The sequence below is a fragment of the Rana temporaria genome, chromosome 6 (genome assembly GCF_905171775.1).
Source record: "Rana temporaria chromosome 6, aRanTem1.1, whole genome shotgun sequence".
Lineage (NCBI taxonomy): Eukaryota > Metazoa > Chordata > Amphibia > Anura > Ranidae > Rana > Rana temporaria.
This window is the reverse complement of record NC_053494.1, coordinates 180,009,654-180,034,311: the sequence shown is the minus strand read 5'-3', so window position 1 is coordinate 180,034,311 and position 24,658 is coordinate 180,009,654. Positions and strand designations below refer to the sequence as shown.

The window sequence follows — 24,658 nt, the reverse complement described above, 5'->3', positions numbered from 1 at the left end:
CAAGAGGATAATGAAGGTATATCTATAATATACTAAGAAATGCAAGGAAAGTGAGTTGAAAAAAAAAAAAAACAGTATATACCGTAAACAATTTTTTCTAAAAATGAAAATAAATATTATACATACATCACTGTGCATATGTATTCTCTCCCGTGGCTTATACCTTGGACTTATCTTTTTGGGAAGAATGTGCTTTATATTCCCCTGAGATGCAACTAAAATCTTTTGATATATTTTAATGCCATTAATGTTATATACATCATTATATTGATTCCAGTTTATATGTGTAAGCTATCCTTTGGATGCTTCTGTCTAAGTCTATTACACACCTAATTGGGAAAGCCCTACATTGGCTATATTGATGAAACATTCTTCATCTATGGTTATGAACACTTATAACATCTTGGGTAGGTGCCCAAATATATGATATACAGCTTATAATGTAACTACAATTTAGATAATAGCTATGCCGTCTGCATATTTAATTTCCAGCTGGTAGATTATGTTATGAATAAATATATATTAATATACTATTGTATAGACATTTCTTAAAGGGGTCCTGATGGTCCAGCTTTTCTCTATATGCCCCTGTGCTTACGTATGAGAACTTTTGAAGGAACTATGGCGCAGTTACTGCTAATTGAATTATTTGATGAGCACATGATATATACAGGATTTTCACTTTGATAAGGTATTGTTTATGCACTGATTATAACACTTTCTCTGCATTTCCATGTGGTTGTTTTAGATATACAACCATTATCCACCCGAAAAAAACTGATCTCTTATCTGAGAATCACATAGGGAAGATTTACTACAGTTGGTACACGCAGAGTCTGGTGCAGTTGTGCATAAAAACCTATCAACTTCCACAACAGTAAAATCAGTCTGTATATGCAGTAACGTATGCTTGTTATACTCACTGTGGAACCCAAGGGGTTAATCATCTGCATTGTGTAAAAGGCTGTGTGATCCTGTATGTACAGATCCTCCCCTTTTTCCACTGACTCCAAAACAGGTCCGGGTAAACACAGAGTTAATGGAGTCAGGCTGCACATGCTCAGTTTGGTGTGTATTGCTATAGAGTTTTTTTTTTCCTGGGAGTGCCTGTGATCAGCATAGGGCCAATCAGCACTGTCCAGACAGAGGGTCAGGGCCCTGCACTCTGATATGACAATCGTGGGAAAATGAAAACTCCTCCTACAAGCTTTAACCTCCCTGGCGGTATGATTCTGTCTTACGTACCAAAAGCGGTACAATTATTTGCAAGGAAATTTGGTGTTTTATACTGTAGGCCTGTAATTCTTAGGAATAACTCACTTAAATCTGACCAAACAAGAATCTAATAGGCATCCCGGGTATGACATTTTTTAAAAAACAAAATTATAAATTATAATATAATAAATAATTATAAATAATTATAACAAATAATAATATAATTATAATAAAAATTATTCAATATTGTAATCAAATCAAAATCACTGAAACTTTCTCAGTTGCAAAATTGTCGCTGTCATTATTTTATTTTTTTTTGTGACGAATTTTCCCACTAATCGCTATCGCACAATTCTGCAAGTGATTATAATTTATTATCGCTGTTTTTTAGCTGATCTAAATCTATTTTTGACATAAAGGGACACTTTTGGTTGCTATGGACAATCTACAGTTTGCAGGGAGAAAGAAAGGTTTTTATTATACAGTATAAAATGACACGTAGGGCACTGGGCAGACCACTAGGGACAAGGGGGGTGTGTCTTTTTTACATACAGTACTGTAATCTATAAGATTACAGTATACTGTATGTATAGTGTTTGTTTACATTTTTGAATTTGGCACCGTTCTCCGCTCCCGTGCGTCGTAACGTCGCAGGGAACGGAGATCGGCGGCACAGGAGGACGCTGTGTGAATCGAGCGAAGTCCCGCTCGCTCACACAGCGCGGTGACATCGCTGGATCCAGGACAAGGTAAGCCAGCGCACGCTGCAGGCTCTGCATAGCTAGCCCTAGCGTGACTCGGGGTTACCGATCGCAACATGAAAAACCCACCCTGAGTCACGCTCGGGAATACCGCCAGGCAGGTTAACAAGACACTGATAGAATTCACAAGACTGCTATTTACTGCTGATGAGAAAAGGTATGTAGTAGTTTAGGGTTACATAGTAGTTAGGTAGTGTATAGGGTTAGATATATACTAAAAGCCCTTACCAATAGAAAAATAAACAATTGTAGCCACAATGTTTTCATGATCTTATCAAAATCTGATCTGTAAATAATTAATAAAACACTTAGAACCCATTCACACAGGGGCAACATGACTTCCAGCACGACTTTGGGAGGCAACTTGGACACGACTTGAGTATGAATCATGAGGCAACTTACAAGGCAACTTCAAGTTGCCTCCAGGACAGGAGGCTTTCCAGTGGCCAATCAAACAACAATCAGCTTTGTGGGAGGGAGGGATTTGCCTGAGAAATGTATGTTATCTTCCTGTATTGTTGCTTCAGTTAAGACAGTGATCCGACTTCGGAGGCGACTTTCATTGAAATCTATAGGTACAAGTTGCCTAGAAGTCGGATTGAAGTAGTACAGGAACCTTTTCTGAAGTCGGAGCGACTTCAGTAGTGTACATTAAGACGACTCCCATTCACTTACATTCATTTTCTTGGGGCGACTTGAAGTCGGATCCCAGGTCGTCCCAGTGTGAAACGGCTCTTACTTTTACTAATCTTTTCTCTATCTAAAAAGTCTAACTTTTCATGTAAATAAATGTACTCTTGACAAATTCTCTTTAAAATGTATCTAAAGAAAAGAACAAAAATTTCACATATTACAGCTAAGCAGATGTGGCGGCTGCAATCTCTTGAATCGTTGTCACCCTAGGCAACTAACTACTGTTTGAAACCTACTGGAGATAAAACTGCAGAAGACGTTACAAGCTCAATGGATTCCAAGCGGGGCCAACAGCTATTTTTTTGCAGTTCCAAAACAGGTAGGACAAAAACGCTTTCAATGAAATATTTAATTAGCCAAAAAAATGAAGCAAATAAAAGAAATACATTCTTAGGGTGTACATGCGCTTTATAGAATAGATGGTGGTTTTCTGAATCACTTAAGTTTTTTGTGGGCCTCTACAAAGATCTGGATGAGAGCTTTGCTCCCTCTAGTTGCAGAGTATCCCTTCACCTACACATATTTTCAATAATGTAAGCTACATTAAAAGTAAGAATGAGCTAACAACAAAAGAACACCGCTGTAGGCAGACATCTCATAATGCATCCCACCTGCTGATGGAAACAGGTGCTGACTCTGCATGCAGGAATGAAGCGAAGAAAATGCTGGACGCCCGCACTCTGGTAACACCTTTTATTAAAGACGGTTTAAAAATTCTTCTGGCACATCAGAGGCACAGGATCAATGAAAAGCTGACATGTTTCACACCACCATGGGGTGCTTAGTCATAACTGTTTCGGGCAAAACTCAATTTGACTCGAAATTGGCAGGAAACTGTTACATAATAGCAGGCCACCGGCCTAGTAAGCTGCAGCTGTGGCAGGTGTGTTGGTGTGTCATGACCAGGCGTCAGGCTTGAAGACCAGTTGCTATAGCAGTTGCAGGACTACCACTGACCAGCAGGATAGGTACCCAGGCAGTCACCCTGGCAATGACACAGGCTCATCTGAAGTGCGAAGTCTAAGTACTAACCGGTGTTCACCAGAGCTCCTTATGGTGGAGATGGATTTAGCTGCATGTTAGCACCAAGTGGCTGTCCTCAGGTTTGCCCCACAAGGGTATGAGCAAGCCGGGGTCCAGTAGCGGGTGAGCAGATAAGGATCAAACAGCAGCGTGGTCAGTAAACAAGCCAAAAGGTCAGTAACGAGTAGTTGCAGGTTGGGATCAGGCAGTAGAGTATTCAAGTAACAAGTCAAGGGTCGATCACGAGTGGTAGCAAAATACAGGCGGCAGCAGGGAAGACAAGAGCAAGGCACTGGCTGAGAAGGCACAATAACCTGGCAAAGAAGAAGTGCAGAGACAAGGCTTATATAGGAAAGTCATGGGAGGAGCAAGGAGTACAAGGATCAACAGAAATCAAGACACAAGACAGGGTTGTCCAATGGATCAGGTAGGATTGTCCAATAGGTCAGGCAAAGAGCTCTCCAACATCCAGGATAGCTCAATGGGAAGAGTCAACGCCAGACACAGAAGAGGTCCCAGGTTCAAGCCAAGGTCCTGACATGGTGACACCATTTACCGATTTTGGCCTCATGGCCATATTTATCAATAACATTATCCAGGTTTATACCAATGATGTCACCCTTTTGTTACTTGTGGCTACGGGATGGGGAATTTCATGGCTGCAGCTAATAGGGCTAGAGGCCTACTATCTGTCATGCGACAGTTTCCTGCGGATTGTGGTTGATCTGAGTACAGCTCAAACCTTTGCTTATCCCTAATTAATAATATCAATGTTAGCGAGTTCCCACTTTGTAATGGCTGTGACAGGTGAGCAGAGCTGGCAACAGTGTAGTTCCAGAATGATAAAAGTAATATGTGAATGAGCCTGCCGGTATCCAGCCAAATGCACATCATGTTACGGATGGACTGACCTTTATTTCTGAGAATGGATTACATGTGCTCAGATTTCAGAGATCAGCTTGCAAACTGAACTCAGCTGTAATTTTCAAAATGCTGAAAATAAATATCCATTAATAATACGTCTAGATCAACTCCAGGGATAAAATCGACTTCATGCATACTAACTTTAACTATGAATAAAAGGTCTTCTAAGAACTCTCTTTCCAAAATTGATTTTAAATATATTTATATATATATATATATATATATATATATATATATATATATATATATATATATATATATATATATATATATTATATTATATGAGTACTCACTCTGTCCCCAACTTTAATTTGCTGGCACCGCCTGCTGTTTGAGATGGATGTTTCGTTGTTACAGTGCGCGGTGAAGAAGAGGTTAAGTCCGTCTGTGTCTCCTGATACTTCAAGCTCAATTTCCGACCTCAGTTCCTGAAAACAGAGAAGTGATTCAGCAATATTGCTAACACTCCAACATTAACATTTAGCCAATTTTCTGCCAAGATGTCAGCAATTTCTTAAGTCCCCTTAAAGTGCTCCGTGAGTCATGCCAGCTTTAATCATCTTTCAATACGGCGAAAATGTGATTTTTATGTATTGTTTGGCTTTTCAAGTTATGTAAAACAATGACATAACTATATGCATTAACCTAAAACCAAGCAACTAAGTCAATTTGTCATTAAGCCATGAACGATAATGAAATAATAAACTGGGATTTCCGTAATTCCATGCTTCAATTTCTAGTGTAGTTTAGAGATTAAAGCTCAGTTCACACTCAGTAGACTCCAAAGCAATTTTCAGTGCAACTTTGGAGTCAGACTGAAGGCATTGAAGTCGTGTCAAAGTTGGATCAAAGTAGTGCAAGAACCTTTTCTAAATTCGGAGCGTCTTCACTAGAGCTAATTAAGACAGCTCTCATTGACTAACATTGGATTTCAGCCCTAAATGAAAATGTCCAAATTGGGCCCAAAGGGTCAATATTTTGTGTGGCCGCCATTATTTTCCAGCACTGCCCTAACCCTCTTGGACATGGAGTTCACCAGAGCTTCACAGGTAGCCTTCGACCTCTGAAGCAATGCTGGCAGCACTCATATGTCTATTTCCCTAAGTCAATTTCTGGATATGATGCTGAGCACGTGCACTCAACTTCTTTGGTTGACCATGGCGAGGCCCGTTCTGAGTGCTGTATGGTCTTGGCCACCGTGCTGCAGCTCAGTTTCAGGGTCTTGGCAATCTTCTTATAGCCTAGGCCAGGGCTCAAAATTTCAAGTCCAGAGCAACTAGCCAGGCCTCAAGGCGTACTCGCCACCAGTTGCCCCGCCCAACCCCTACCATGTCCCGCCCCTAGATACGCCCTCATAAATTATCTCATGAAATGACACTTAAATGTTTTATGCAGAATTAATTTATAAAAATATTAACAACAACTTTATCCATGCCCAAAAATGCAGCCTGCCCATGTCTACCAATGCAGCACGTGTCCCCAGTGCAGCCACGTGTCCCCAGTGCAGCAAAATGTCCCCAATGCAGCAAAATGTCCCCATTGCAGCCAGTGTCCCCAATGCAGCAAAATGGCCCCAGTGAAGCCAGTGTCCCCATTGCAGCCAGTGTCCCCAATGCAGCAAAATGTCCCCATTGCAGCCAGAGTCCTCATTGCAGCCAGAGTCCTCATTGCAGCCAGAGTGCCCATTGCAGCCAGAGTGCCCATTGCAGCCAGAGTGCCCATATTGCAGCCAGAGTCCCCATATTGCAGCCAGAGTAAAAGATGAAAACATAAAATTTAATATTTACAAAAATATGAGGGTGTACTCACTTTTGTGAGATACTGTATATACAGTATATATATATATATATATATATATATATATATATATATATATATATATATATATATATATATATATATATATATATTTGTGATTCTGTTACAGGGGAGTTGAAGAAGCAATTCAATGTAAAGAAGGAGGCTAGGTTCACACTTGTGCTTCTTTATTATCTTACATTTTTTATGTGCTTACTTTGAAGTCTATGGGGCCAGAGACGCACTATGTTTCACCAAAAGAAGAACCGTCACTGTTTTTTCAGGTTGTATGGAAGTGTGTTGCTTGGGTGTGAATGGGACCCATAAACAAAAATCATATTCCTCTTGTCACGCATTGTCCTGAACTGACTGAAACGTGACAAATCACACGTGTGTGAACCCCCAGTTTTCCATATGGGGTTCGTTCACACCTACGCAACTTGCTTCCGAGCGACTTGGAAAAAAGTGCAGGTTCTTCTTTTGCTCTATTTTTGGACATCAGAAAGACTTACGCCGACGTATCTTCTGATACGCCGCGTAAGTGCACTGATGCGCCGTCGTATCTATGCGCCTGATGCTTGAAATAAGATACGCCTGAATTGGCTCCATCCGACCGACGTAAGTCTCCAACGCCGTTGTATCTTGGGCGCATATTTACGCTGGCCGCAAGGGGCGCTTCCATTGATTTACGTGACGAATATGCAAATGACCGAGATACGCCGATTCACGAACGTACTTGCGCCCGTCGCTGTAATCAACGCTGTTTACATAAGGCGTACGTCGGGCGTAGAGTTAAACCACCATATAGGAGGCGCAGCCCATGCAAAGGTATGGACGTCGGAACAGCCGTCATATTTTACGTTGTTTACGTAAGTCGTACATGAATGGGGCTGGGCGTAGGTTACGTTCACATCGTCGGCATTGACCCGTCGTATCTTAGGGAGTATATGCGACGTGATTCTGAGCATTGGTTCGTTCGGCCCTTCATTTACATGGGGTCACGCTTCATTTTAATAGATCACGCCCACTACCTTCCTACTTTGAATTAGGCGGGCTTACGCCGGCCAATTTACGTTATGCCGGCGGAAGTTTGGGAGCGAGTGCTTTGTGAATACTGTTCTAGCCTCACTGATTTACGTTGGCGTAGCGCATATGAGATGCGCTACGCCGGTCTAAAGATGCGCCGCTCTACGTGAATCCGGGCCATAGACTACAATGGGAGCTCATGAAAAACACAAGAAAATAAAATAAAAAACGGAAAAAAAAGACGTGTGAACCCAATGATTACAGAGTTGTATATTTGGGGCTTTTCTGTCTGCCTAGAGTCCAGCTTTAGCTTTGTACAATGTATGTTTGGTTTCTGGATGAAAGATCTGTCATGAAAGAATCTCAGACAAGCTTCGGCTTGTAAACCCAGAAGCTCATTGACAATCCAAGGCCCGAGGACACTGCAGCTGACTGCCGAGGAGAATTTACTACTGTTTATAGAAACCTTAGCAAACTCTCAATGTAGGAGACTTATGTGCTTTCAGGAGTCTCCTTTTGTATGGCTTTACTTCGACTTTACACATAATTCTCCAAAACAAACAAAACGGATCACAAAATGTGGAAATAATTCTTACTAACTCCCACACATCTATAGATCAGACTTTGACATTGTGACTTATAATGTACTACTAAATTTATGACCTTATATCTATATAAAGATAAATGTGTAGAGAAAAAAGTGTCAAGTGGCCTGTAAATGTGTAGTATTTATAAGCTGGGCTTATATCCTCTAAAGTAGAAGTATCATGTACAGCACGCCAAGGGACGGATGTTAGATTTCATCTATATTTGGATTATGGTCTCTTTAAGGGGAGGGATTTTGGTGTACTCAGGGTTTTTTACCTATGCAGGGTGAGGGGTTCTGGATAGTGCGATCAGAAAGAAGAGGACTAACTAAGAGTCGGTTCACACTGGGGCGACGCGTCAGGCGGCTTAGCCGCCTGACGAGTCGCTTCCCATGTAGTGCAATGGGAGCGTTCTAATCGGAGCGACGCAAGTCGCACCAACTTAGAAATGTACTCCCTGTACGACTTCGGGGGCGGCTCGGGGCGACTTGCATTGACTTCTACACAGAAGTCGTCTTGCAAATCGCCTTTGGAGTCGTCCTCAGGACGACTTGCAGAGCCGCCCCCAGAGTCGTGCCGCCTTAGTGTGAACCGACTCTTATGCCCCGTACACACCATCACTTTATGTGATGAAAAAAAATTACGTTTTTAAAAACGTCACTTTAATTGACCGTGTGTGGGGGAAAACGTTGTTTTATGTCTTCTAAAAAACGACCAAAAAAAATTGAAGCATGCTTCAATTTTATGTGTCGTTTTTCAAAACGTCAACTTTTACTTCACAGAAATTGACCGTGTGTAGTAAAAAACGTCGTTTAAAACGACGTTTTTTCACCCGCGCATGCCCAGAAGCTACTTATTAAGCGAGCTTCAATGGAAAAAGTGGTGAGAACGTAACCTCGCTTTGCTAGAACATTGTGAGAAAAACGATGGTGTGTAGGCAACTTTGTCTTTGAAAATTGAAGTTTCAAAAACGTCATTTTTTACTTCACAGAAAATGTCGTTTTTTTCCATCACATAAAGTGATGGTGTGTACGGGGCATTACAGTCCTCTCTGAATTGATAATTTCTGTAGCGCCCCCCCCCTTTTTTGTTAGTAGGGCGTTACGCTAAAGTTAGTGGGAAATGGGAGATTTCACTTGCTCCCATTCACTAATTGTTAGTTTGTGCTGGTGCCAGTTCAGAACTGCCTCTTGGGTCAGTCTGTGTGTCCAGGGGTGCGCTTCCACCCCTGGGCGACAGTTGGCGCTATAGGGGTTCTGACGGAACCATCCTTCCCCAGCAGCCAATTGGAGGAGTTCCCCTCTTTGGGCATGCTGGCGGGGGGTATATCTGGAGCACCGGCCATTTTTCGGGTAGTCGGCGGGGCCTGAGTTCCAGCTGCGGCATCCACTTTTAGGGTGCGCGCATCCGCGGGCCCCATCCTCATGGCCGGTCGGGTCGAGGCTGTGCACCTCGCGGGGCCTTTCGTTGATGAAGAAAGGGACCCCAGCGGCTTTTGCTGGGTTCCAGATCCTAAGCTGGAGGCTGAACGGTTGGGGGGTTGGCTCGGGAGAACCGAAGTGCAGAGGTTGTCTGTGAGGCCTGGACAAACCACCGGGGATCCGATCACCGCGCTACGTGACAGGTATTTTTCTTTGGCTGTCAGTGGGTGATCCTGTAGAACAAAACTTACTGGGAGGATTTGCTATCCTTACACTTCAATTATACCAAGAACATTTTCTACGCCTGTGGCAGAGGCATTGTCTATCTGGAAACAGCTTCCCTTAGGCTATTCATGACGGTCAGTCAGTCAGTCAGTCAGTCAGTCAGTCAGTCAGTGTCAGAGGTGGAGTAGGGTGCTTCGGACCTTCCGCTTACGAGCCTGCTCCCACCCAGACCTGGCAGTCAGAAACTAGGCAGACTAGGCAGACTTTCCATTACCTGTGCTGCACAAGAAACAGCTCCTAGGAACCAGGAACCTAGGAACCAGGAATCCAGCTCTCTCCTCTCCTCGTGGACTCCTTCCTGCTCCGCAGGTAAGACCCTGTTCTCTCAGGGCCTACCATCTTGGGGAACCACTGACGGCCGTCCTTTTCAGGGCAGCCGTCACACAGACCCCACACTGCGGCTCTCTATTTTTCTCGGCATCCTCTCTCGCACGGCCACCCACGATTGTGGTTGCCCCCAGACACCCCCCCTGGGTGTATTTTCGGCGCTTTTTGGCGTTTTTACACGCCCGCGCCAGCCTGCTACTTTTCGCGGCCGCCGCGCCTCAGGAAAGTCCGCGGCTTCAGCCGCGGCCTACCGGCGCTCCGACCGTTTCTCCCTGCACCTACCACCAACAGTGCAGTTTTCGTTGTTTATCGCCCCTGCACCCCTAGAGGTCCCCTCCACCCCCCCTATTAGCAACCAGATCGGTGGAATCATTTTCTTACCTACCTGATTGCTCCCCCAGCCTGGGTCCTGTGTCTTTGCCTGGCGGCCATCTTGGTGCACCCCAGCAACAGTGACACCCAGCATCCCCCCCCCCCCTTTTCCCCTCATTAAGTCATCAATCTTTGATCCAGGGCTTGAGCCGATCGCCTTTAGGGATCAGGAAGGAATTTTTTTCCCTGCCGCAGCACATTGGCCAGCTTGCCCAGGGTTTTTTTGCCTTCCTCTGGACCAAGGATTGCTGAGAGCGAGGATTCCCTGAATCCTCTCTCACCAAACACCCGCACCCCCCCTCACGGTGACTGGCAACAATGGTTAAATTGAGATACTCTGCGGAAACCATTTGGGGTCTGAGACAATTCGCAACAATATTACCTGCCGTCACCACAAAAGCCTTAAAATCGGATCAACTTTTGAGAATCGATCGACGATCGATCATCAAAAATTTCAACCATTCAACACAGCTCAAGCACATATCATGTGCGTTGCTTAACACTAGATCGGCAGTTAAACACCGCTCAGAAATCCATGATTTCTTACTACAAAACGATCTAGACTGCCTCTTTATTACAGAAAGTTGGCTGTCAGACGACTGCAACACCATTCTCGGAGAATTGGTGCCAGAAAATTATCGCATCCTAACGGAAAATAGAATAGGGCAAAGAGGAGGAGGCCTGGCGGTGATTCATAAGTCGCATATTGCAATCACTAAACCGGTCCTTCAAAATCCTCTACCTTTTATGGAAACCCTTACGCTTCAACTTCAAGCTCACTCTCAGGAGACCGTTCACATTCTCCTCTGCTACAGGCCCCCTGGGCCCAAATCGCAGTTGATTCCAGCATTAACGGAGTTCATTTCCACTTACTCCCTTAACAGCAATCATCTTTTGCTGCTCGGGGATTTCAATTTGTGGGCCAACTCCTCACAGGATCCCATCGCGGAGGCCTGCATCGACCACCTGGAAGGATTAGGACTTCAGCAACTTGTATGCGGTCCCACGCATGCCTCAGGTCACACACTCGACCTAATTTTCAGACAAAATCTGAAAATAAACATTTTGGGAAATGAACCTTTGCCATGGACAGACCACCATGCAATTAGCTTCATAATTCCCAGAACTTCACTAGTCATGAAAGTACCCAAGCCGGTGACAACACACTGGGCTAGATCTCAGAAGAAGCTCCACTCGGAACTCTTCAGATCTACCCTGGGAAACCGAATTGGGGCTATTCCTCCTCAGCTAGCAGCCTCAGATACTTTGGATGCCATAAATGCAGCTCTGCTACAGTCAGCCGACTTAGCAGCACCAAAGCGCAAACTCCGCAGCCGGGCAAAAAAGTCCAGCTGGTTCAATAACCAGCTGTCGCTATTGAAGCAAGAGCGCAGAAGGGCGGAAGCCGCCTGGAAAAGAAGTCCTTCAGAAGACCGCCTCAACTTCTACAAAGCAGTAACAACACGATATCACAAGGAAATTTTCAAAGCCAAAAAACTGCACTTTTCTATGGTAATTAACAGCGCAAGGAATCGCCCACGCGAACTCTTCAGGATGGTCACCCAGACCATGAATCCGGGATGTCTTGAAGTTCCCACTTCAGACACCCAAGAGTTCTGCAATGAACTATCGGATTTCTTCATCAACAAAATTGAAAAAATTCGGGTAAGTATTCGGCAAAACAATACTCCACTCAGCCCCCTCTTCAATCAATACACCGACGGAACGCCTCTACAATCAACTAAGTTCACTTTGGAACCCATCTCCATCGATACCACAAAAAAATTCATTGGTGCACTGCGCAACAGCACAGCACCCAATGACATCATTCCCACCAAGCTACTGAAGGAATGTGCCGACATCCTGGCGCCTCCGATCACGCAGCTTATAAATCAGTCATTTAAGGAAGGCATAGTGCCTTCCCTGCTGAAAGAGGGCACAATCCTGCCGATCTTGAAAAAACCTAATTTGGATCCTATGGACCCAACTCACCGCCGTCCCATAACAGGTCTAAATGCTCTGTCCAAGATAATGGAGAAAGTGGTGGTAAATCAGCTGCAACAGCATCTGGACACCCACAACCTACTCGATCCATTTCAATCCGGGTTCCGTCCCGGACACGGTACAGAAACGGCCTTACTGAAAATATGGGACGATGCGCTCGAGGCCGCAGACGAAGGAGAATCGTGTCTCCTGGTTCTGCTGGACCTAAGCGCAGCTTTTGACACAGTAGACCATAAATTGCTACTGAGACGACTAACAGAAGTCGCCGGAGTCTCAGAAGATGCCTTACCATGGTTCTCCTCTTTTCTCGGAAACCGATCACAAACAGTGAAACTGGGATCCTTCACCTCAGAAAAACGCACGGTGCCATGTGGGGTCCCCCAAGGATCCCCCCTATCACCGGTGCTGTTTAATATCTATCTTCGTCCTCTCTTTGATATTATCGGTAGCCAAGAACTACTCTATCACTCTTATGCAGACGACACGCAGTTGTATTTTCGCATCTGCCATAAAAAGGATCATCATCTCAGATTAGAGAAATGTCTCTCTTCAATAGAAAACTGGATGACTGAGGCCCCGTACTCACGACCAAACATGTCTGCTGAAACTGGTCCGCAGACCAGTTTCAGCAGACATGTTTGGCCGTGTGTTGGCCCGAGCGGACCATTTTGGGACGGATCGGACAGGTTTCCAGCGGACAACTGTTTCCCGGACTTGTTTTAAAACAGTCCGCTGGAAACCTGTCCGCCCGGACATGTACGGTCGTCTGTACAGACCTACCGTACATGTCCTGCCGCCCGCATCCCTCGCATGCGTCGAATGACTTCGACGCATGCGTGGAAGCATTTTTAAGGCGGCCCGCCCACGTCGCCGCGTCATTGTCGCGGCGACACCGCGTCATCGACGCGGCGACACCGCGGACACGCCCCGCGTAATGTTTACGCGCGGGCTTCTGTTCGATGGTGTGTATAGCCATCGAACAGAAGTCCCCGGGCAGTCCCCGGCCAGACATGTCCGATGGAAACGGTCTGCAGACCGTTTTCATCGGACATGTCCTGCCGTGAGTACAAGGCCTAAGAGTTATCTCAAACTCAATAGCGCTAAAACTGAACTCTTTATCTTCGATGCCAGTTGGAAGAAACAACCGACAACAAACTGGACACCATCTCCCATCCTGGGACAAATCATCTCCCCTAGCTCCAAAGTCAAAAGTCTGGGAGTCACGTTTGACACCTTCATGACAATGGACGCACAAATAGGGTCAGTAGTCAGCGGGGCGCACCATTTGATGCGCCTACTACGCAGACTGATTCCATTTATCCCCAAAGAAGACGTAGCAGTCGTGGTGGGAACAATCGTGAATTCCAGACTGGACTATGCAAATGCCCTTTACCTCGGGCTCCCCAAGTACCAAATCGCTCGTCTTCAAGTCGTACAGAATACGGCCGCCAGACTGGTGACTGGGAAAAAATCTTGGGAATCAATCTCACCTTCATTGAGATCCCTTCACTGGTTGCCAGTGAAAGACAGAATTGCATTTAAAGCACTCTGCCTGACACATAAGTGCATCCATGGGAAGGCTCCTAGATATCTATGCGACAAGATCAAACCGCACAATTGCAACCGCATTCTGCGATCCACCGACCAAAATCTGGTCAAGGTTCCTAAAACCAAATACAAGTCCAAAGGAGAAAGAAGGTTTGCTTTCCAGGGCCCCAGGCTTTGGAATGCTTTACCAACCAGCATTCGGTTGGAGCAAAACCACCTGTCCTTCAGAAGGCAGATCAAAACCCTGCTTTTCTGATAGGCATGAGACACAAACAACAAGCGCCCAGAGGCGATTCAGTTCGCATGTGCCGCGCTATATAAATTTTTTCATTCATTCATTCATTCATTGTTTCCCCCCAGTGATCTGATTATTGCGAGCGACCTTTTGGCTGCTAGGTTCAAGTTAATCGCCTGTCCAAGGGGCACTTACCCACCCTGGCGAGGGTGGCGACGTTTAAGTTATCTGAGCCGGGAGCAGGCTTGCTCTCTATGTTTTTGATATCCGAGGCCTGACGCTACAAGTCCTTCCTACTCATCAACCTCTTTCCTATACTGTGTGTCATGTTGATGTTGGCCTTGTTGGCTCTGGAATAAAGCATTAAAAAAACCTCACGCTACCTGCTGGACACTTGGGGGCAGATTCACGTACAGCCGCGTAAAATTGTGCGGGCGTAACGTATCTGATTTACGTTACGCCTCTGAAACTTACACGGGCAAGTGCTGTATTCTCAAAGCACCTGCTCTGTAAGTTGCGGCGGCGTAGCGTAAAATCGGCCGGCGTAAGCCCGCCTAATTCAAATTTGTATCAGAGGGGCGTGTTTTATGCAAAACTACTGTGACCCGACGTGATTGACGTTTTTTCGGAACGGCGCATGCGCCGTCCGTGGAATTTCCCAGTGTGCATTGCTCCAAAGTACGGCGAAAGGACGTCATTGGTTTCGACGTGAACGTAAATGACGTCCAGCCCCATTCACGGACGACTTACGCAAACGACGTAACTTTTTCAAATTTCGACGCGGGAACGACGGCCATACTTAACATTGGCTGCGCCTCATATAGCAGGGCCACGCGTACGTTCGGGAATTCGCGTATCTAGCTAATTTGCATACTTGATGCGGAATTCGACGGAAGCGCCACCTAGCGGTAAAAAAAAATGCAGTTAAGATCTAATGGATATCTATGCGTAACTAATTCTAAGAATCAGGCGCATAGATACAACGGCGCAACTCAGAGATACGACGGCGTATCTGGAGATACGCCGTCGTATCTCGGTTGTGAATCTGGGCCTGGTTCTTTTATCCACACTCACAAGCATAGCCATTAGACAGAAGAATTTGGTAACTTAATACGCCGATTCCAAATTACCCAGCGGCTCCTTCAGGGGTAGCGCTACATTTCTAATTTGGAACCCAGAATTAAGGGCTTCAGTGAGATATTTGGGTGGAAAACAGGGCCAGATCCAGTCTGTCTGATGTGGGGGTGCAGCAAAAGATGTAAGTGGGCAGAGGATGGGAGGTCAGTGGGGCAGTGTACATGGGGTCGGAAGGGCAGAGGATAGGGGTCAGCAGTATGTTGGCCAGTGTATGGGGTCAGAAGGGCAGAGGACAAGTAGGCAAGGCAGAGGATAGGGGTCAGTAGTGAGACAGCATTTAGAGGTGAAGCCGCCACTGAGGAGGAGATGCAGGAAGGCGCCGAAGCTGCAATATGCGGTAAGTGTGGGGCTTTTGGGGGGGGGTGAGTGACCGACTGATGAACCGACCGGGGGGTGGGGGGGGGGTTTAAGTCACACTAAACTCTAAAACAAATTCTATTTAGTATGTACTCTTAATTCAAAAAAGTACCTTCTATTGCTCTCAGCCTCCTCCAGATTCATTTTTTTTCCGCTGCTGTGATCTGACTTACTGTTTTAGGTTGATTATGTTTAATCTCCATGGTCCCACTGTACGTAGGAACATAGGGCCAGATTCACGTAGAATCGCGGCGGCGTAACTTATCCTAGATAAGTTACACCGCCGCAATTTTTCATCGCAAGTGCCTGATTCACCAAGCACTTGCGATGAAAACTACGCCCGCGGCCTCCGGTGCAAGGCGGGCCAATTTAAATGGGCGTGTGCCATTTAAATTAGGCGCGCTCCCGCGCCGAACCTACTGTCGGATCTTAGGGATATCTATGCGTAACTGATTCTATGAATCAGCCGCATAGATAGAAACAGAGATACGACGGCGTATCAGGAGAAACGCCATCGTATCTCATTTGGGAATCTGGCCCATAGACACCCTGTCTTGATCACTTCAGAGAAATATACAGCACCATCTGCCACTGCCCTAGTCTATCTCTGAAGTGATCAGGATAGGATGGCTAAGTTCCTACATACAGTGGGACCATGGAGATTGAACGTAGCCAGCCTAAAACAGTAAGTCAGATCACAGCAAAAAGGCTGAGATCAATTTAAGGTACTTTTTTTAATTAAGAGTACATACTTGAATAGAATTTGTTTTAGTTTCACTTAAACTTTAATTTGTGTCAGAAAAGTACATTTAGTCTTTGAATAACACTGCACTTGTCCTCTGACACATCCACAGAGAAAGGGCATGCTGGAGCCAAGCCGTGACTCGCACCGTGGAATTATGCGTCATTATTGCTCACTCCACAAACATTTTGAAAAGTAATTACTCGCTCCATATGTTTTAGATGTATACCTGTCATCCAGAATTATTGATTACGCGCTTAGTACTTTATGTTTTACTGCTGAGTTGATAAAAACCAACTGATGCAACCCACAGAGAAAACAAACTGTACTGGGAGAGTATATTGGTGGCCATTACTGACCTCTTCTAAAAATGCCAGTTGTCTGGCTGCCATGTTTATCCAATGGTTCCACTTTTTTTAGAGCCACTGACCTGGAACAGATATACAGATTACGACTTTCCTGTCCCTGTCATATCAATTGGGATGCAGCTGCTGCATGGACACAGGCGCTGCTCCCAAATTGAGGCCAGGTTCACGCTTGTACGACAGAGGCTTTCCGACATTGGGAGCTCATGTCGCATGACACGTGCAAATTAATGGTTCCCTATGAGAGCCGTCTTAGGCCCCTTTTACACTTGTACAACATCCAATGATAGGTAAGTTACAATATATTACATTTTTGTTTTTGGGTTTAGTTACACTTTATTATCTACTAAAGTCAAGATCAAACCTTGCCCCATCAGTCATCTAAAATCTAGATACTGTGTAGTACCTCCAAGTACCAATGGTAATCTTTAAAGTATAAATAAAAGAACCAAGCGCCAATGGATATTCCAGTGGAGTCCTCTTGTATCCTTGGTCCATATTCTACATAGGACCTCAACTTCTACAATTGATCAACATAAAGCTCTTTCCCATCAGTTATATAAAGTTTAGATACTGTGTGCTACCTCCAACTACCATATTAATCTTCAAAGTGTCCCTGTGGGCCGCGATATGCTGCTCCTGCGGGGTGACTGTCATATTGTTAAAAATTTTTGTGAATGTAACGCATAATTTTGTAAACTTGAAAACTCTTTAATAAACACCATTGAAACCAAAGTGTCCCTGTGGGGCAATCTCGTATCCTAGGCTCAGGCTGTATTTGGGACCTTAACTTCTGCTACAGTCATAATCAAACATTGCCCTATCAATCGTCTGCAGTGCAGACACCTTGTTATGTCTCGTACACACGAGCGGTTTTCCCGTCAGATAAAAAAAACAATGGTTTTCCCGACAGAATTCTTCTCAAGCCTGCCTTGCATACACACGGTCACACAAAAGTCCGGTGAACTTTTGACTGCCAAGAACGCAGTGACGTAAAAGACTACGACGAACTGACAAAATTAAGTGCTATGCTTCCGAGCATGCACATTTTTTTTCCCGTCGGAAAAGCACAAAGACGAACGGTTTTCCCGCTATGATTTTTTCCTGGTGGTTTTTCTTCGCTGGCAGTTTTCCTGTCGGAAAAACTGCGATGGAGCATACACACGGTCAGGATTCCCGATGAAAAGCTCTCATCCCAATTTTTCCGATTGGAAAACCGGTCGTGTGTACAGGGCATTAGATTTTAAGTGCCAGTATTAGGGCCCTTTCACATGTGCGGCTTGTATGTCTGCATTTTCATCCATCCGTTTGCGGATAAAAATGGCACAAACATTGATCCCTATGTGATTACGGGTGTCAGCGGATGAACATCCGCTGACATCCGTAATCACCCACCTCCGCAAAGCTCCGATTTTGCGGACGGAAGAAAATCCTATTTTTTCTTCCGTCTGCGGATCGGATGAACACAGACATACGGTCCGTGTTCATCCGATCCCCCCATAGGGGAGAGCGGAGGAAAGACAGGGCGGTCCCTGCACAGGTCCCTGGAGTCCGCGACCACCCAATAAGCCTCTTTGCAGCCACCCATTAAGTTCACGACATGATGCCGCGTACACACGATCGGTTTGTCTGATGAAAACGATCTGATGGACCGTTTTCATCAGACTAAACCGATCGTGTGTGGGCCCCATCGGTTATTTATCCATCGGTTAAAAAAATAGGAACTTGTTTTAAAATTATCTGATGGTTAACTAACCGATAGAAAAAAACGATCGTCTGTGGGCACGTCCATCGTTTAAAAATCCACGCATGCTCAGAATCAAGTCGACGCATTCTTGGAAGCATTGAACTTAATTTTTCTTAGCACGTTGTTGTGTTTTACATCACAGCGGTCTGACACGATCGGTTTTTTAACTGATGGTGTGTAGGCACGACTGACCATCAGTCAGCTTCATCGGATAACTGATGGAAAAATCCATCAGACCGTTTTTATCGGATGGACCGATCGTGTGTACAGGGCATGAGCCTAGATTTCTAGAGTCCTTACAGGGACAAAGGGATCAATTTGAACACTAACACAGTTACGTACTGGCACTACAATGTTCTGCAAATTCAAGACTGTTGTAACCATAGTAGACCAGTTCAGGATCACTTCACATGTAAGTGACTACTTTGAGTTAATGATATAGCTAGAGATAGGTTTTTCACACACTGATGCCTTTTACTACACTGTTTCCATAACTCTCCATGTTAATCAATCATTGGGCTTAGATTATGCTAACTGTGCCGCTGGCGATCATGGAGGATCGAAGGGGGGGGGCTTTCATTCTAACTCCCGAGAGCTATTTGAAAGATAAAACCTACGCACCATGCCTATGTACTGACAATATCATTAGAAACCAGTCTTTCAGCCTACTGCTATGAAATGAAGGAAGATAATTTTGTTTATTTTCATACTAGCTCCATCACCAAGGTCCCGAGGTTCAGTGACCATCCTAATTTAATGAACTCTTCACAACAAACTCCTATGGCTTTGGTGCCGTGCGCTGTAGAGAGCCATGCATTGGCTAATATTGCTCTTCCCTCCGTTCCTTGCCTTGCTAAATTGAATTTCCCCCTTTCCTTGGCTTCATACTGACTTAACAGCATTATAATAGTCTTAGTCATGGGCAGCTTTATTTTGTAAGTCTGGGCCATTAACCAGCTGCTGCAGATAAAATAGTGTGTCATATTATACAGCCATTAATGTCAAATGTGATTACACAGCCAAGATGGGAAGAGGATAGAGATGGAGCCTAATGTAGGCTTCTGAAGAACAAGGCCTGAGTTCATTACCAACGCCGCATGATTCAACATATCTATATTGGTTTTGCCACTGTAGCACTTAAACAGAGAAGTGATTTGTATCATCAGAATCCCCATGAAATCAAATAGTCCAATAATGGAGTTTTTAACCCATCTCTAGCCAAGAGGAACAGCAAACCGTTGCAAAGAAAAAAGACAGGGTCCTTGCAGAAATGAGTAACATTTATCTTGTAGCATCCCATTATTGCTTATGAAGATGCTGAGATTAAATTTTTGGCTTTACATGCTTTAAAAAGCAAAGCTGATACATGCGAGACACGTCTACACCCTGGAAAAATTGCCCAAGTAAGTAAACTCTTTTGAAATGGGCACCAGTAGGCTTCTACCTTCATGCAGCCAATGGTTCCTGCAGTCACCAAATACCAGTGTCCAGGGAATGACAGATCTGTGCATTGGGAGTAGTAATGTCCACTGTCTAATGTGGGTTGTTTTTCAGTTTTATTTTGCACTATAACTCTTCTCAAGGCTACGGGCTCGGCTATTGATCATTGATCTTCTCATAACAGTTTGTAACCCAGTATATACTATTAGCTAGATCCAGGTAGAGTTAGGTCGGCGTATCAGTAGATACGCCGACCTAACTCTGAATCTGCGCCGACCTAAGTTTAAGTGTATTCTCAAACAGAGATACACTTAAACCTATCTAAGATACGACGGCTTGCGCTGTCCTATCTTAGGGTGCAATATTTAGGCTGGCCGCTAGGTGGCGCTTCCATTGCGGTCGGCGTAGAATATGTAAATCACTAGATACGCCTATTCACGAACGTACGCCCGGCTGACGCAGTACAGATACGCCGTTTACGTAACGCTTTATCAGGCCTAAAGTTATTCCATCTTATAGATGGAATAGTAATGTTAAAGTATGGCCGCCGTTCCCGCTTCGAAATTCGAAAATTTTACGTTGTTTGCGTAAGTCGTCCGGGAATAGGGATTTACATTGTTTACGTCCACGTCGATATTAATAGGCCCGTGCGGCGGACTTAGCCGCAATGCACACTGGGAAATGTAGGCGCACGGCGCATGCGCAGTTGCAAAAAAACGTCAATCACGTCGGGTCAAGCCTAATTATCATAAAACACGCCCCCTCAGCTAAATTTGAATTAGGCGCCCTTACGCCCGCCCGCTTTAGACTACGCCGCCGTAACTTAGCAGGCAAGTACATTGTGAATCATGTACTTGCCTCGCTAACTGACGGCGGCGTAGCCTAAATGCCTTAAGCTACGCCGCCGCAAGTATGCGCTCGCCATCCTGAATCTAGCTATATAAATATAATATTAGCAGAGCATGCAATTATTTAAAGTGGAACTAGACGCCCATAAATACATCCCTCACCAGCTGCTGTCATCTTCCCCCCGGCTATTTCTGGGTGCTAGGTTTTCAGCCTTTTGATTGGCCAATGCGAAAATGACAGATATTCAATTGTTAGCCTGTTTCACATGAACTTCAGCTTGTATAAGAGCAGTATGAACAGTAAGCCATGACAAATTATTTTCAGCAAGCTCTGTTGTAGATTTTAAAGTACCATTCAGCTTCAGTTTGGAAATGTTGAACGCAGATCCTAAGGGGAGTGTTGATTGCCAATTTAAAGGAGTTGTAAAGGAAAAAAATGTTTTGGCTGAAATGACTGTTTACAGGGTATAGAGACATAATAGTTAACTGATTCCTTTTAAAAATGATTAAAAATAGATAAAAATCAATCATATAATGTACCTACAGTTTCAGTTTCGTTTTTGCATGCTGTTTCCTGCTCTGTGTTGTACAGAGACTTAGAGCCAATACAGGGCAGTGATGGTTTGTAAAACGAAACTGATTGGTGTTGAGGGGTTTTAGACACACAGTAATCACACCTCCTTGATTTGTGACCACAGAGAGAAAGCTCCCATGATTTTTTTCATCAGGAAACAGACAACCAGGAAGTGTTCAGAACAGAGAAGGATTAGAGCAAAAACGAACAATGAGGACATGAAACCAGCACTGCAGTAAGGTAAAGGAAGCTATTTAGCTTAAAAAAAAAAAATCCTTTAGTGACCCTTTAAGCAAGCTGCTAGCAGGCTGCAACAGACTTTCAATAAGCTTCAAGAAGTGTTGAAGCCTGCTAGCAGCTTGTTTACCATTTGCCTACTGGGCACTTTCACCCCCTTTCTGCCCAGGCCATTTTTCAGCTTTCAGCGCTGTCACATTTTGAATGGCAATTGCGCAGTCATGCAAAACTGTACCCAAATGAAATTTTTATCATTTTTTCCCCACAAATAAAGCTTTCCTTTGGTGGTATTTGATCACCTCTGCGTTTTTTATTTCTTGCGCTATAAACAAAAGAATAGGGACAAGTTTGAAAAAAAAACAAATTTTTTACTTTTTGCTATAATAAATATCCATTTTTTTTTTAAACAAATTTTTCCTCAGTTTAGGCCGATACGTATTCTTCTACATATTTTTGCAAAAAAAATCGCAGAAAGCGTATATTGATTGGTTTGCGCAAAAGTTTTAGGGTCTAAAAATAGGGGATAGATTTATAGCATTTTTATAAAAAAATTTTTTTACTATCAGCGATTTTTATCGTGACACTTTTGACACCTTTTTGGGACCATTCACGTGTATACAGCGATCCCTGTTATAAAAATGCATTGATTACTGTATAAATGTGACTGGCAGGGAAGGGGTTAACACTAGGGGGCGATCAAGGGGTTAATGTATTCCCTAGGGAGGGATTCCTACTGTGGGGGGAGGGGAGTGACTGGGCGAGGTGACCGATGGTTGTCCCTAAGTACAAGGGACACACCATCGGTCCCCTCTCCCTGACAGGACATGGATCTGTGTGTTTACCCTCTAGTGGATTAAAAAGGCGCGACGTCATATGACGTCCACGCAGAACAATAGGGTCTGCCTCCCGCCATCATTTGACGGCGGGTGATGGATAAGAGGTTAAAGTGGCAATCAGCACTCTGGTTAGGATCTCTTTTCAACATTTACAAACTGGAGTTGAATGGTACTTTATTGCCACATACATACGATCGGTTCATCCGATGAAAACGGACCAATGGATTTTTTCATCAGATATCCGATGAAGCTGACTTTTATCAGTCTTGCCTACACACCATCAGTTAAAAATCCATTTGTGTCAGAACTCGGTGACGTAAAACACTATGACGTGCTGAGAAAAATGAAGTTCAATGCTTCCGAGCATGCGTCGACTTGATTCTGAGCATGCGTGGATTTTTAAACCAAGGACTTGCCCACAGACGATCGTTTTTTCTATCGATTTTTTAACCATCAGATAATTTTAAAACAGGTTCTAAGTTTTTTCACTGATGGGAAAAAAAACGATGGGGCCCACACACGAACGATTCGTCCGATGAAAACGGTCCATCGGACCGTTTTTATCAGACGAACCGATCGTGTGTACGCGGCATAAAAGCTTCAACAAAGCTCTGCAAAGGCTTTGTCAAAACTTGCTGTTCACACTGCTCTTATACAAGCCTCAGCCCATGTGAAATAGACTAAAAGGTGCTCAAAAAGCAAAATAAATTAAATAAGTAAATAAGTATAAGCCTTACTTTGTATGCAGTTAAAATCAGCTGTAATATGTTTCTGGAGTCTTCTTGCAGCAGTCCAACTGTGGCTCCAGGTATGAGCTTGGTGTAATTCTACAATAAATAATGAACACAAACGCGTTAAAACTGTAGCCCAGAGGAACGCATTGGAATGCCTTCTACAACTTTTCTGCCCAAAATGTAGTGAGAATGTGATTAGAACTTTTTCCACTGAGATTATAAGCATGCACTTCTACAGCCCATAGAATGTGTTCCTGTGTGACAGAAATTAGTTCTTATATTGTGCTGAGGTGGTGATTATTCCTCCAGAAAAACGCACATAAGGTTGTTGTGAAAGAACATCTACATACATTTTTTATAGTGTAGCTGTCACTTAAAATGAACTGCAGGCAGATATATAAAAATTAGTTTTCCCCTTATGAAGAATTATTGGGGGGAAAAGGTATTTTTTTAATATATATACAGTATATATATATATATATATATATATATATATATATATATATATATATATATATATATATATATATTGTGACAGGAAGTCAGGTAAATCTGGGGGTGTTGTCACAGACGGGAGATACATTTCTGCCTTGTTTAGGAAATTCACCAATTACTATCGGGTGTCGGCTGCAGAGAGGTTTAAGGACGTTGGATAGCTTCAGCTGTTCAGAATGAGGAAATTAAGGCCTCTATAAATTGTCCAGAGGATTACTACTGAATGCTGCATCCTGAGGCTTGTTGAGTTAAGGAGAGCAGTGAGCTGAGGAAGACTTCTGAAGGTGAAGTGGTTGTTGATATCTTTGCTGTGTGATAAGAAAATCAAAAAGATTATTGTTTTCTGCTGGAAGACCAGCAGTGTCTGTCCAGCAGTAGGCTGTGCCAGACTCCATAGCCAGGTTCCTGTGTTGTGACGGTTAGACGGCCCAAGTGGCCAGGGTTTATTATATGTTTTATTTTGTTTATGCTGTTTTGATGCTTGCACTTGTTTCCAGCAATATGGAAGAATAAACCATAACCCTTGTTTTTCAACCACCCACGGCTGCCTCTCTGTATAATTCAGTGTGTAGTGAACCCACTCAGGAGGTCACACACCCCGCTACCTAGCTAATCCCTTACAAAATGTGTGTGTGTGTGTGTGAGAGAGAGAGAGAGAGAGAGAGAGAGAGAAACACACACATACATACACAATTTAATCTGTCTTAATATGAGATTCCATCAGTCAAGAGTGAGGCTGCATTCAAACCACGTGAATCTCGGGCAGATTCACCACAATTCTTCCCTGGATTTTTAAGCGCCAAGGTGTGAATACCAAATTGCAGAATGCAATTCTGCCGCAACTGTCGCACAATAAATTTGCTGCAACCCGCATCGCGTGAAGCATGTCGCCCCAAAAGTAGCTCCTGAACTATTTTTGGGCAATAAG

The 24,658-nt window shown here is 44.1% G+C and overlaps 1 protein-coding gene across 1 annotated transcript in view; it reads right to left on the bottom strand.

Annotated features, from left to right (window-relative positions):
- Positions 1-24,658, bottom strand: part of ITGB6 (integrin subunit beta 6) — a 118,936-nt gene that overhangs the window by 29,069 nt on the left and 65,209 nt on the right. The window contains exons 8-9 of the mRNA XM_040357889.1: positions 23,239-23,328; positions 4,910-5,044 (exon numbers count right to left, since the gene is read on the bottom strand). Coding sequence (XP_040213823.1) covers positions 4,910-5,044; positions 23,239-23,328 — 225 coding nt within the window. The remainder of the gene's footprint in view (positions 1-4,909; positions 5,045-23,238; positions 23,329-24,658) is intronic.